The following is a 13,832-nucleotide window of genomic DNA, read 5'->3' on the forward strand; positions in this document are numbered from 1 at the left end:
TTTGTTCCCCAGGAAAAAGAAAAAAGGAGTATACAAAAAACACTGAAAATAGCTCTCAGCTCTGCACTTTTAATCAACCGCTAATGGGTTGCTAGGAAGCTAGCAGAACGTTGTTACATCTGAGGCAGCAATGTCATCATAATTAGACCAAGGGATTAGTGAAGTTCTAGAAGAAAATTCCATCTCTAAGGGCAGCAATGGCTTCAGAAAAAGACACTCATCCTATCTTGCCTAAACTTGCCAACAACTGTTTTGATGACAATTCATCTAAGCCTGCTAATAGGTAAGCACTTAAAGATTTTGGAGTTCGGGGTTTTTGGTTTTGTTTTTCTAGTTTGGGAACTACACAGATGAGGGCATTAATTCTATGCTTCCCCCCGACGTCCATACAGAAAGCTTTGTGTTCCAGAGGGAAAAATGTGTGCAAGGCAAGGAGGTCTGATCTGAGTGTAGAGTTTGTACTACATTTGGGTGCTAAATTAGTGACTGTTTTTGTGACTGGCCAGCGATTCCTTAACCAGTGGTTGGCAAACTGCGGCTCGCGAGCCACATTCGGCTCTTTGGCCCCTTGAGTGTGGCTCTTCCACAAAATACTACGTGCGGGTGCTGCCTCGATAAGGAATGTACCTACCTATATAGTTTAAGTTTAAAAAACTTGGCTCTCAAAAGAAATTTCAATCGTTGTACTGTTGATGTTTGGCTCTGCTGACTGATGGGTTTGCCACCCCTGCAAGTGGGTAGGCCTGAGGCAAGTCCTGGGGCTCTGTCTTCTTCCCGAAAAGCAGGTTAAAATGAACATGCTGAGCCAACGGTAAGGGACAGCAGGCAGTTGGAGGTACAGATATCCAGCCTGGGCTCTTGATCTTGGTGATTCTTAGGGATTTAATGGGTTGTTTATCTGTCAGGTGAGCCTCAAACAATGGCACAGCTCTCTGTCCTGCAGCTGTGGGGGTCCGAACATCAGAGACAAGAGGCAACTGCCTCCATTCCCCTAGAGCAGGGGTTCCCAAACTATGGCCCGCGGGCCGCATGTGGCCCCCTGAGGCCATTTATCCAGCCCCCGCTGCACTTCTGGAAGAGGCACCTCTTTCATTGGTGGTCAGTGAGAGGAGCATAGTTCCCATTGAAATACTGGTCAGTTTGTTGATTTAAATTTACTTGTTCTTTATTTTAAATATTGTATTTGTTCCTGTTTTGTTTTTTTACTTTAAAATAAGATATGTGCAGTGTGCATAGGGATTTGTTCATAGTTTTTTTTATAGTCTGGCCCTCCAATGGTCTGAGGGACAGTGAACTGGCCCCCTGTGTAAAATGTTTGGGGACCCCTGCCCTAGAGCCTTGGTTGGCAAATTGTGGCTTGTGAGACACATGCGGCTCTTTAGCCCCTTGAGTGGGCTCTTCCATAAAGGGTACTCCACCCTAATTAAGTTAATAACAATGTACCTACCTATATAGTTTAAGTTTTAAAAATTTGGCTCTCAAAAGAAATTTCAATCATTGTACTGTTGATATTTGGTTCTGTTGACTAATGAGTTTGCCGACCACTGCCCTGTGATGCTAAAATGATTGTGTTTAACTCACAAGATGTCTTTTCTCCTTGCCTTCCTAACCTTCAGGAGTGAGGGTCATTTGCCGCAGTTTTCATTAAGGCATGCGATGATCCCAAGATTTTATGTTATGCCTTGGAAAGAAAGCATGAAATTCAGGAATGTGAATCTGAAGGTATTTTCCTATAACCATTCATAATAAAAAAAAATCTATGCTATTTAATATAATGAACAGACATAATAGTTATATAAAAGGTATTTAAATTTATTTTGGGTTTTTTTTTCAGTTTTATCAAGGAATAACGGGCAAATATAATTGTATATATTGTATATATTTAAAGTGCACAATGTGAAAATTTGATATACGTTGTGGAATGATTACCAAGATCATGTAGTTAACATATCTATCACCTCACATAGGAACTGCTTCTTTCTTTTGGTCAGAATGCTTTAGATCCAATCTCAGCATCCTTCCAGTATACATGCCATATTATTAATTGTAGTCACCATGCTAAACATTATATCCTCCAAATTTACTCTTTTATAACTGAAAATTTGTACCCTTTTCCTTATATCTCCTCATCTCTAAGCTCTTCCCAGGCCCTGACAAATACCACTCTATTTTTGTCAAAAATATTTGATGTAGTTACACATAAACTTGCAAACAAAAGTGAAACCTCACAATCTAGTCAAATAACCTAATTACAATTCTAAAAGTTGATATACTGGAAGATTTCAAAACTCTATGTCAGGGGTCCCCAAACTACGGCCCGCGGGCCGCATGCGGCCCCCTGAGGCCATTTATCCGGCCCCCGCCGCACTTCCGAAAGGGGCACCTCTTTCATTGGTGGTCAGTGAGAGGAGCACATTGACCATCATTAGCCAAAAGCAGGCTCATAGTTCCCATTGAAATACTGGTCAGTTAGTTGATTTAAATTTACTTGTTCTTTATTTTAAATATTGTATTTGTTCCCATTTTTTTTTCTACTTTAAAATAAGATATGTGCAGTGTGCATAGGGATTTGTTCATAGTTTTAGTCTGGCCCTCCAACGGTCTGAGGGACAGTAAACTGGCCCCTGTGTAAAAAGTTTGGGGACCCCTGCTCTATGTCTACCTTTTTCTCTACACAATGCCACCAGCAGTTGTTAAGTAGCTCTGATCAGCTCATCAGAAGTAGGGCCCATTAATATTAAAGCACAGTACAGAGCATGTATTTTTAAAGTTGTACTGCATATTTAGGTTGAGTGCTATGGGAACAGTTTGGGTAGATTTACAGATAAGACTTGTTGCCTATTCCATGTTCCTATTCAATCAGTAGTTTCAAAACATTTTCCAAATTCAGATTGACCATTCACTTGTGAAAAGGTAAGTTCTTTCTTTAAATGAGAATAGAATATATTGTGATAGTCACCCTGCAAAAGGAGATTTCAAGTTAAAATTCCTAGAACGAAATGTGTACCACTAACTTGAAATTTTCTGATAAACAATTAATGTTGAATAAAAAAATACTTTGCCAAGACAGAGATGACGTTACAAAATATGACTGTTATATCGTCTAAAAATATCCTAAAAATATGGCTGTTATTTCCTTATAAAATGCATGCATGCAGTGTAATAGGTAAAGCTGCCATTTGCACTATGATTATATGTATTTTATGTGCTATTTTGATAATAAAGATAAAACTAAGGAAATCAAGACTCAAATAATAGACTTACATATCAAATTTACAATCTTAATATTAGGCTGTATTTTATGTAATTTAGTGGCTTATCAAGTCATTTTTAATGTCCTAAATAGCTTTAGCATGGTGACAAATATTAGTACTGGTTTTATTTTTCATTTATTAAAACTACAGGGTGTAAAAACATCAAGTTGAAGTCACTAATGGAGAACTGTTTTGAATGCTTCAAAACACTTTTTATTTTTGAACTTACTCTTTGTAATTCAGCATAAATTTTTTAATTTTTTTATTTATTGATTTTAGAGAGAAAAAGGGAGAGACAGACAGACAGACAGAAATATTGATTTGTTGCTATATGTTCCCTGACTGGAGATTGAACTAGCAACTTCTGGGTATCAGGACAATGCTCTAACCAAGCTAGCCAGATAGGGCTCTAAGAATTCTTTTTTTTTTTTAATTTACTTATTTATTTTAGTGAGGAGAGAGAGAGGGAGAGAGAGAAGGGGGGAGGAGCAGAAAGCATCAACTCCCATGTGTGCCTTGACCAGACAAGCCCAGGGTTTTGAACCTGCGACCTCAGCGTTCCAGGTCGACACTTGATCCATTCACTGTGCCACCACAGGTCAGGCTCTAAGCATTCTTTAAATATTGTTAGTGATTGGTGTACAGAACATGCTGCCTTACAGAGAAGAAGTGAAAATGAAATAAGAAGTGAAGTAAATGTACACTGAGTACAAATGTTAGCTATGCTTTCCTCACATTTACTCTCACCATTTTTCCTGCGGGAGATGATATAACTATTTAACAATATAAGGTGAAAACACAGCATAGTGGAGATGGGGCCACATCCCAAGACCAGGCCGGAAAGCTATTGAGCAGTACTGAAGACTCAGAAACGGATATAAACTCAGGAAAACAACCTCAAGTAGCTGTTACTGATCCAGCCGCAGCGACAGTAGCAGCAACATGCTTTATATCAATTTAGTATACTTAATAATTGGCAAAAAGTCTCTCACTCATACATAGTATTTTATTTAAAGATCTAAGAATCCTTTAATAATTTCTATTTTATATTTGAGAAAACTGACTCCTGGCCGGGTAGTTAGGTTGCATCCCCTGGAATCACAAAGATGGCAGGTTGGTCAGAACATATAAAGGAAGACGTCAATGTTTCTGTTTCTTTCTCTCTCCCTTGCTTTTCCTCTCTCTCTCTCTCAAGTCAACTTTTAAAAAATCTTTAAAAAAAATCAGTGAGGCCCTGGCTGGTTGGCTCAGCGGTAGAGCGTCGGCCTGGCGTGTGGGGGACCCGGGTTCGATTCCTGGCCAGGGCACATAGGAGAAGCGCCCATTTGCTTCTCCACCCCTCCCCCTCTCCTTCCTCTCTGTCTCTCTCTTCCCCTCCCACAGCCAAGGCTCCATTGGAGCAAAGATGGCCCGGGCGCTGGAGATGGCTCCTTGGCCTCTGCCCCAGGCGCTAGAGTGGCTCTGATCGCGGCAGAGCGACACCCCGGAGGGGCAGAACATCGCCCCCTGGAGGGCAGAGCGTCGCCCCTGGTGGGCGTGCTGGGTGGATCCCTGTCGGGCGCATGCGGGAGTCTGTCTGTCTCTCCCCATTTCCAGCTTCAGAAAAATACAAAAAAAAAAAGTCAAAAAAAAAAAAAATCAGTGAAAGAGTCCTGACCTGTGGTACACAGTGGATAGAACATCACCTGGAACACTGAGGTTGCAGGTTTGAAACCCTGGGGTTGCCTTATTGAGGCTGCACGAGGAGCAATCAATGAACAACTAAAGCGAAACAACTGTGAGTTGATACTTCTCATCTTCCCCCCACCTCTGTAAAATCAGTAAATAAAATCTTTAATAAATAAATAAATAAAAGAGAAACGGGATCTCACAGGGGTAAGTGACTTGTACAAGGTCACATAAGTAGGTGAAGTTAAAGTTCAACAACTTGTCCTGGCTGGGTGGCTCTGGATAAAGCATCGACTGGCATGTCAGACATCGTGGGTTGATGAGAAATGATCAATGAGTTTACAACCAAGCGAAACAATGAGCTGATGCTTCTCTCTCTCTCACTCTCAAATCAATGGAAAAATTAAAAAAAGATGTTCAACAATCTGACTCTAGGTTTATCTTTGTAGTCTGCAGTGCACATTGCTCTTCCTGGTGATTGGATGACACCAGCCAGAGCCAGAGAGCAATACTTGATTGATTGATTTAGAGTACGTTCACTAAAGCTGAGGCAGTGAAACAGGAAGGGCTTAGGGCAGGGGTCCCAAAACTTTTTACACAGGGGGCCAGTTCACTGTCCCTCAGACCATTGGAGGGCCGGACTATAAAAAAAACTATGAACAAATCCCTATGCACACTGCACATATCTTATTTTAAAGTAAAAAAACAAAACAGGAACAAATACAATATTTAAAATAAAGAACAAGTAAATTTAAATCAACAAACTAACCAGTATTTCAATGGGAACTATGCTTCTCTCTCTGACCACCAATGAAAGAGGTGCCCCTTCTGGAAGTGCGGTGGGGGCTGGATAAATGGCCTCAGGGGGCCGCATGCGGCCCGCGGGCCGTAGTTTGGGGACCCCTGGCTTAGGGTTTAGGACAGAAGAAGCTACGTGAGGGGCTGTTCAGTCTCTCTGGATACGATATAGGAAAGAAATAGCCAAGGCAGGGCTGCTTCGGCTCACTGGAAAGTCAGAGAAAAGGAGGCCTTGGAGACAGGTTCAGGAGGTTAGTCTGAGAGGAGATGCCGCTGCCCACTGCTCTCCTGGTTTCAAGTCTCATGGGATCCCTTAGACTTTAGGAGATGCGTGCCTGTGGGGAAAAAGACGGGGGAGGGAAACGTGTGGGCAGTGCTCCAGGGAGGGAGAGCATACCCAGTGAGTATTGCTTTTGAAAAACAGATGTCACCAACCAGCCAGTGGCACAGTGGGTAGAGCATCAGACTGAGACATGGAAGACCCAGGACCCCAAGGCCGCCGGCTTAAGTGCGGGCTCATCTGGTTTGAGCAAGGCTCACCAGCTTGAGCCCAAGGTCACTGGCTTGAGCAAAGGCTCACTCAGTCTGCTGTAGCTCCCTGATCAAGGCACATATGAGAAAGCAATCAATGAACAACTAAGATGCCGCAATGAAGAATTGATGCTTCTCATCTCTCTCCCTTCCTGTCTGTCTGTCCCTATCCCTTTCTCTGTCTCTGTCACACAGACAAAAAAAGTAAAGAAAAACATATGTTGCACCTGACCAGGCAGTGGCGCAGTGGATAGAGAATCAACATGGGATGCTGAGGTCCCAGGTTAGAAACCCCGAGGTAGCCGGATGAGCTGTGCTGAAGCTGCTCACCAGTTTGAGCATGGGGCTACCAGCTTGAGCATGGGGCTACCAGCTTGAGCATGGGGTTACCAGCTTGAGCATGGGGCTACCAGCTTGAGCATGGGGTTACCAGCTTGAGCATGGGGCTACCAGCTTGAGCATGGGGCTACCAGCTTGAGCATGGGGTCACTGACATGATCCCGCGGTGGCTGGCTTGAGCCCAAGGTTGCCGGCTTGAGCTAAGGGTCACCGGATGAGCCTGAGCCCTCTGCCCGCCAGGAATGTATAAAAAAACAATTGATGAACAACTGAAGTGCTGCAACTATGAGTTGATGCTTCTCATCTTTCTCCCTTTCTCCCCACTTTCTCTAAATAATAAAGAAAGGCTCTGGCCAGATGATTCCATTAATTGGAGCATTGTCTCGAAGTGCAAAGGTTGCTGGTTTGATCCCTGGTCAGAGCACATACAGGAACAGATTGATGTTCCTGTCTCTTTCTCTCTCTTCCTCCCTCTCCCATTAAAATCAATAAATAAAAATAGTTTAAAAATAAATAAATAGAACCTGACCTGTGGTGTCTCAATGGATAAAGTGTTGACCTGGAATGCTGAGGTCACTGGTTAAAACCCTGGGCTTGCCTGGTCAAGGCACATATGGGAGTTGATGCTTCCTGCTTTTCTACCCTTCTCTCTCTCTTTCCTCTCTCTAAAATGAATAAATAAAAATCTAAAAGAAAAAAAGAAAGAAAAACAGATGTTTCAGCCCTGGCCGGTTGGCTCAGTGGTAGAGCATCGGCCTGGCGTGCAGAAGTCCCAGGTTCGATTCCCGGCCAGGGCACACAGGAGAAGCGCCCATTTGCTTCTCCACCCCTCCCCCTCTCCTTCCTCTCTGTCTCTTTCTTCCCCTCCCGCAGCCAAGGCTCCATTGGAGCAAAGATGGCCTGGGCGCTGGGGATGGCTCCTTGGCCTCTGCCCCAGGCGCTAGAGTGGCTCTGGTAGGGACAGAGCGACGCCCAGGAGGGGCAGAGCATCGCCCCCTGGTGGGCAGAGCGTCGCCCCCTGGTGGGCGTGCCGGGTGGATCCCGGTCAGGCGCAAGCGGGAGTCTGTCTGACTGTCTCTCCCCGTTTCCAGCTTCGGAAAAATACGAAAAAAAAAAGAAAAGAAAAAGAAAAACAGATGTTTCTCTGTCCAGTAGACCTTCCTTCTCAACAGGGACAGTTAGAAAAACTACTAGACAACTTCCATCTTAATCTCATAAAGTGATGTTCGCAGTCATACAAAGCAGATTTGTGTTTTGTTTTTCCTCTCAGCATGCAGAAGCGTGTGGGATCCATGCTGGCCCTTTAGAAGACACTCTGTTTTTAAATTGCAGCGAAAGGCTTTGCCATGGGGAAGATCGGAAAGTTGTCTCGAAGAAAGGCCTGCCAGAAATAAAAATCGCAGATATGCCTTTGCATTCACCACTCTCCAGATACCAAAGCACAGTGATTTCCCATGGCTTCAGGAGGCGACTGGTTTGAGGAAAGACAAATAAACTGATAAAGCATTTCAATCTCTCTCTCTCATAAATGTTTAAGTCCATTTCCATTTCACCTACATGTTCTGTTTAAAGGTTATAAGTCAATTGCATACTGTATACCTTATAAAAGCTTTAGAAGAGAAATAGGCTCAGAACATCTGCAATAAAGTAGAGGAACAATAAAAACTATCTCACTGAGCCTGACCAGGTGGTGGCGCAGTGGATAGAGCGTCGGACTGGGATGTGGAAGACCCAGGTTCGAGACCCCAACGTCGCCAGCTTGAGTGTGGGCTCATCTGGTTTGAGCAAAAATTCACCAGCTTGGACCCAAGGTCACAGGCTCAAGCAAGGGGTTACTCGGTCTGCTGAAGGCCTGTGGTCAAGGCACATATGAGAAAGCAATCAATGAACAGCTAAGGTGTCACAATGCGCAACGAAAATCTAATGATTGATGCTTCTCATCTCTTCATTCCTGTCTGTCTGTCCCTGTCTCCCTCACTCTGACTCTCTCTCTGTCTCTGTAAAAAAAAACCCCACAAAAAAACAACAAAAAAACCCTATCTCATTGAAATTCATTCCATACCAAATAGCTAAGACCCACCATCTAACCTCACCAACACTGTCAACCTTTCTCTTCTCACTCCATCTTTATTATTTAGTCCCTCCAATACTCAGTGTCAAGGGAGCTGCAGGATGCGGAATTATTTTAGCTAGTTTTCTGACTGCCCCAAAATGCTTCTTTCAGTGCCCACAAATATCCCCTGCCCCCCTCCACACACACACATGGCTTTGAGTACTGAAAACTAATCACCATGGTACAGTGGTACCTTGAGATATGAGTTTAATTTGTTCTATAACTGAGTTTGTAAGTCAGTCAACTCGTATATCATACAAATTTCTCCCATTTAAAATAACTGAAATAGATTTAATCGTTCTAGCCCTGTGAAACATCCCCAAACCATCCTGAATTATAAAAGAAGACATGTTTTTAATTAAGAAACACACATGTATACTTTACCAATGCATAACAAAATATATGAAATAAAAGAAAAAAGTGTTATTTAGTACTGTATTCTTACCTTGGAGACAGACAGGTGCGGCTAACGGAGGTGAACAGCAGAGGAGGAGGGACGGAGGAGGGGATGCCGGCACTGTAGACACGTAAACTAAAACTGTACTTTCTTAACACTAAATGTAAACTAAAACTGCATTTTCTTTACTTTAAACAAAACTAAAACCACTTTCTTTACTTAAAATGAAACCACAAAAACTTAATTGTAAAAAAATGCACTTTCTTAACTTTAAACTTAACCTAAGCTTAACGTTACATATTTTTTCATTTAATCATCACCAGCTTGCCTGACCAGACAGTGGCACAGTGGATAGAGTGTTGGACTGGGATGTGGAAGGACCCAGGTTTGAGACCCCGAGGTTGCCAGCTTAAGCGCGGGCTCATCTGGCTTGAGCAAAAAACTCACCAGCTTGGACCCAGGGTCGCTGGCTCCAGCAAGGGGTTACTCAGTCTGCTGAAGGCCCATGGTCAAGGCACATATGAGAAAGCAATCAATGAACAACTAAGAAGTCGCAATGCACAACGAAAAACTAATGATTGATGCTTCTCATCTGTCTCCATTCCTGTCTGTCCCTGTCTATCGCTCTGACTCTCTATCTGTCTCTGTAAAAAATAAAAAAAAAATAAAAAATCATCACCAGCTTTTTCCTTTTTTGGCTGCACTTTCAGCACTTTCACTTGCAGGACTTTTGAATAAAAATCTATCCAAAGAGGTTTGCTTTTGCCTGCCTTTTAAAATGTTACAGAAATGTGACAAACAAGTGTCATTAAAAAGTGCCGAAGCACGACCAGTTGAAACTTTTTCTGGGTGTTTCTTTTCAATAAAACTTGAAAGCTTCTCCCACATTGCCAGCATGTCTTTAATTTCACTTGTAGAAATCACTTCCTCCGACTCTACCTCCTCCTCACTACTAATCTCTTGCAGAAGCTCCGTATGTTGCATCATCTGTAGTTCCTTCAACTCAGTTGAGAGTTCCACTTCATGTTCCTCAATGAGCTCGTTTATGTCACCCTTATCTACCTCCAGACCCATTGACTTTCTGAGGGACACAATCTCCTCCAATGCTTCTACCTCGGTCTCAGTCTCTGGTTCAAATCCTTTGAAGTCCCTCTCTGCATCATCAGGCCATAACTTTTTCCATGCTGAGTTCAAGGTTCTTCTTGTAACCTCTTGCCATGCCAAGTCAATAATGTGTAAACATGTCATGATGTTGTAGTGATCTTTCCAAAACTCTCCAAGGGTTAGATTTGTATTCTCAGTCATCTCAAAGCAGTGGCGGAACAAGTGCTTTGTGTAAAGCTTTTTAAAGTTGGAAATGACCTGCTGATCCATAGGTTGCAAGATTGAAGTCGTGTTGAGTGGGAGGTAGAGGACTTTCACAAATTTGAACTCATCGAGAATGTCATCTTCAAGACCAGGTGGGTGGGCTGGAGCATTTTCAAGGATTAGTAATGCTTTCATCGGGAGTTTATTTTCTTGAAGATATTTCTTCACTGCAGGACCAAAGACAAGATTTACCCATTCAATAAATAACTGCCACATAACTCATGCCCTAGCATTGGCATGCCACATAACCTGCAGTTTTTCTTTAAGAATCCTGTGAGTCTTAAAGGCTCAAGGATTTTCGGAATGATATACTAGCAGTGGCTTTACTTTACAGTCACCGCTAGCATTTGCACACAATGCAAGGGTCAGACGGTCCTTCATGGGTTTATGGTCTGGCAGCTTCTTCTCCTCTGCAGTGATGAAAGTCCTCCGGGGCATTTTTTTCCAAAATAATCCTGTTCGTCACAGTTGAACACTTGTTGGGGGACATAGCCTTCCTTTGCCATAAGCGTAGCAAAACGTGCGATGTACTCCTCAGCTGCCTTAACGTCAGCACTCGTAGCTTCACCATCCTCACCACCGAGTGGATGCCAGATCTCTTCTTGAAATTTTCAAAGCAGCTGTGACTTGCCTTAAACATATCTTCTGCTGCCTCTTTTGAGGTTGATGGTTCTTTATTCTTTAGGTCGCTGTAAATAATACGTGCCTTTTCGCATATTACAAGTTTCTGTCACTGTATCTCCTGCTAGCTCTTTCTCTTTCACTCACACTAGCAAAAGCTTCTCTATTTCTTCATGGATATTTGTCCTTAATTGGGACAGAATTGTAGTTCATTTCGCTGGACTTGCGCTTTTGATGGCATCCTTTTCTTTAAGGATGGTACAAATTGTAGATGTATTGCAGTCATACAGCCTTGCCAGTTCAATCACTCGTACACCATGCTAATGTTTTTCTATTATTTCTTGCTTTACTTCAATCGACATCATTCTCTTCTTGTCACCACTGTCCTTTACACTCACTTTCTTCAGCCCCATGATAGCACACAAAAAAGTAAAAAATGCAAAAATGATGCAAGAACAAGTACAGCGCATGAGATCCGACTTGATTCTGCGGGTACCACGTGAGAAAGAACGAGATGCTGGTGTTGTGCTGCCGATACTGGACCCGTGCGCCAACGCGCCAACTAGCGGCAGCTTCCCAAATCACAACTTGTATCTCGGAATTTTGCTCAGATCTCGAACAAAATCACAGCTCGTATCTTAAAAAAAAAGTATGTTGGTCTGTTCGTATCTCAAGGTACCACTGTAATTAGAAGTGTTTAGCAGACAACTCTATGATATGTCATATACTTTTAGTGAAGATGTGCTTTCTGTATGGGTTTGGTGTACCCAAGCATCACTTTCCCACAACAAATTGATTCACATAATTTAATGACATAAAAATGACCACATGCAAAACAGTATACCACTGTGGAAGACAGTAGAATGATTTCTCAAAGTATTAAACATAAAGTAGTTAAACATTACCTGATAACCAGAGGTGTATTTAACGGCAGCGCACTGGGTGTGCGCCCTGGGCCCCGACTTCTGAAGAGCCCCGCAAAAGCCCAACTTTACACTTTTTTCTAATGACATCAAGTCTGGTTTCATATGTGCAATTTTAACATTAATAGTACATAATATTTTTTATTTATTTAAAAATACAGTTAACATGTATTTTTATTTTCCCTAATATTTTCTTCTGCGCCCGGGGCCTCAACTGACCTTAATCTGCCTCTGCTGATAACCCAGCAATTCCACTTCTAGGTATATACCTAAAAGAATTGAAAGCAAGTAGCAAACAGCTATTTGTATACCAGTGTTCATACCAGCATATCCACAAATAGCCAAGGGTGAAAACAGTTTAAATGCCCATCAACTGATGAATAAATAAACAAATGCAGTATGAACATGCAATGGGTTATTCGAACCTAAAGTGTAATGAAGTTCTGATACATGTTACAACATGTAAGAACTTGGAAAACATGTAGTAAATGAACCAGACACTAAAGAACAAATGTTGTATGATTCCACTTATATGAGATCCTTGGATTAGTCAAATTTCTAGAGAAAGAACATAGAATAGTAGTTACTAAGGGCTATAGAAGAGGGGGAAATGGGTAGTTACTGTTTCATGGGTACAGAGTTCAGTTTGAAGTGTTCTAGAGAGAGATGGTGGCACACTACCAAAGGGTTACAATGGTAAATTTTATGTCACGTATATTTTACCACAATTAAAAAAATAAAAAAGAAAACAAAACTTAGTGTGTCTAAGCTATGCTTCACCCAGCCAAGTAGTCATGTCTGATAACAATACTGAGGAAACTGTTATAAAAAAGATAGAGTCATCCATCTAATATCAACTTAAAGATCAATAAATAAAGTAAAAACTATATAGTCAGAATGTTACAATGATTAAAGAAGACTAGGTAATACAAGTAAACAGTCTCTATTTGGAGAACTGCAAAAAGGCAAGAAGCTTTTATAGGATAAAGAATAAGAAATGAGGTATTTATTGAGCCCAGAATTGGCTTGGCTTGTCATTTGGGGATTAACTGGATATACTGCATTTCTGGTCAAGGAAAGCATTTATATGGGCATGAAAGTCATCTAGTTTTGGTTTGCCGACAGGAAACCCTTGGGCCTAGAGATTTATTTCAACGTTAGGGTCCGATTGTGGAAAGTGTGAATGAAAAAAAGGAAGCCACACTAAACCTGACCAGTTCATGGGAGGCCTGTATGGTGGCCTTACAAACTCAAGAGACCAGAAGCAACTGCATAGGATGGTCTGAACATAAAAATTCCTAACTGAAGGTGGGCCACAGCGAGTAGTCACATCCTAGGCCTGCAGCTTCCTTAACAAAGGTCAGTCTTTACCTTAACTGAGCCTGCCTAGTAGTGTCTTTGTGCACCGAAGATAACACATCTTTTTTAAAAATTTATTTTAGAGAGGCAAGGGGAGAGAGGGGGAGAAAGAGTGACAAAGAGAGGGGGGTGGGGAGGAGCAGGAAGCATCAACTCCCATTTGTGCCTTGACCAGGCAAGCCCAGGGTTTCAAACCAGAGACCTCAGCGTTCCCGGTTGATGCTTTATCCACTGCGCCACCACAGGTCAGGTAGATAACACATCTTTGAACTATCAGAGCAATCTTTTCCAGACCCCCTCTAAAGCACAACCCCCAACAGCAGGACACAATACCACATTGTCATCTGGGTGACTGCATCCTGTAAGAATGAGACGGCACTGGAACATCAGGTGTGCAGGCTTTATTAGAGGAGAAAGACCTGCCGGGCACTTCTCTGGGAAGAAGGGCCCCCAAACAGACT

The 13,832-nt window shown here is 42.4% G+C and overlaps 1 protein-coding gene across 1 annotated transcript; it reads left to right on the top strand.

Annotated features, from left to right (window-relative positions):
- Positions 1 to 197: 197 nt before the first annotated feature.
- On the top strand, positions 198 to 8,070 carry SPMIP10 (sperm microtubule inner protein 10). The gene is made up of 3 exons (XM_066276969.1): positions 198 to 283; positions 1,617 to 1,722; positions 7,861 to 8,070. Exons 1-3 carry the CDS (start codon positions 198 to 200, stop codon positions 8,068 to 8,070), a joined length of 402 nt encoding a protein of 133 aa, XP_066133066.1.
- Positions 8,071 to 13,832: the final 5,762 nt, after the last annotated feature.

This window comes from Saccopteryx bilineata, chromosome 4 (assembly GCF_036850765.1).
Source record: "Saccopteryx bilineata isolate mSacBil1 chromosome 4, mSacBil1_pri_phased_curated, whole genome shotgun sequence".
Lineage (NCBI taxonomy): Eukaryota > Metazoa > Chordata > Mammalia > Chiroptera > Emballonuridae > Saccopteryx > Saccopteryx bilineata.

What these genes read in the sequence shown, in the direction of transcription:
- SPMIP10 (XM_066276969.1), top strand. Translation starts at nt 198, where the DNA reads ATGGCTTCAGAAAAAGACACTCATCCTATCTTGCCTAAACTTGCCAAC. An exon ending in TCATCTAAGCCTGCTAATAG is followed by an intron (nt 284 to 1,616) that starts GTAAGCACTTAA and finishes CCTAACCTTCAG; the next exon opens with GAGTGAGGGTCATTTGCCGC. An exon ending in TCAGGAATGTGAATCTGAAG is followed by an intron (nt 1,723 to 7,860) that starts GTATTTTCCTAT and finishes TTTTCCTCTCAG; the next exon opens with CATGCAGAAGCGTGTGGGAT.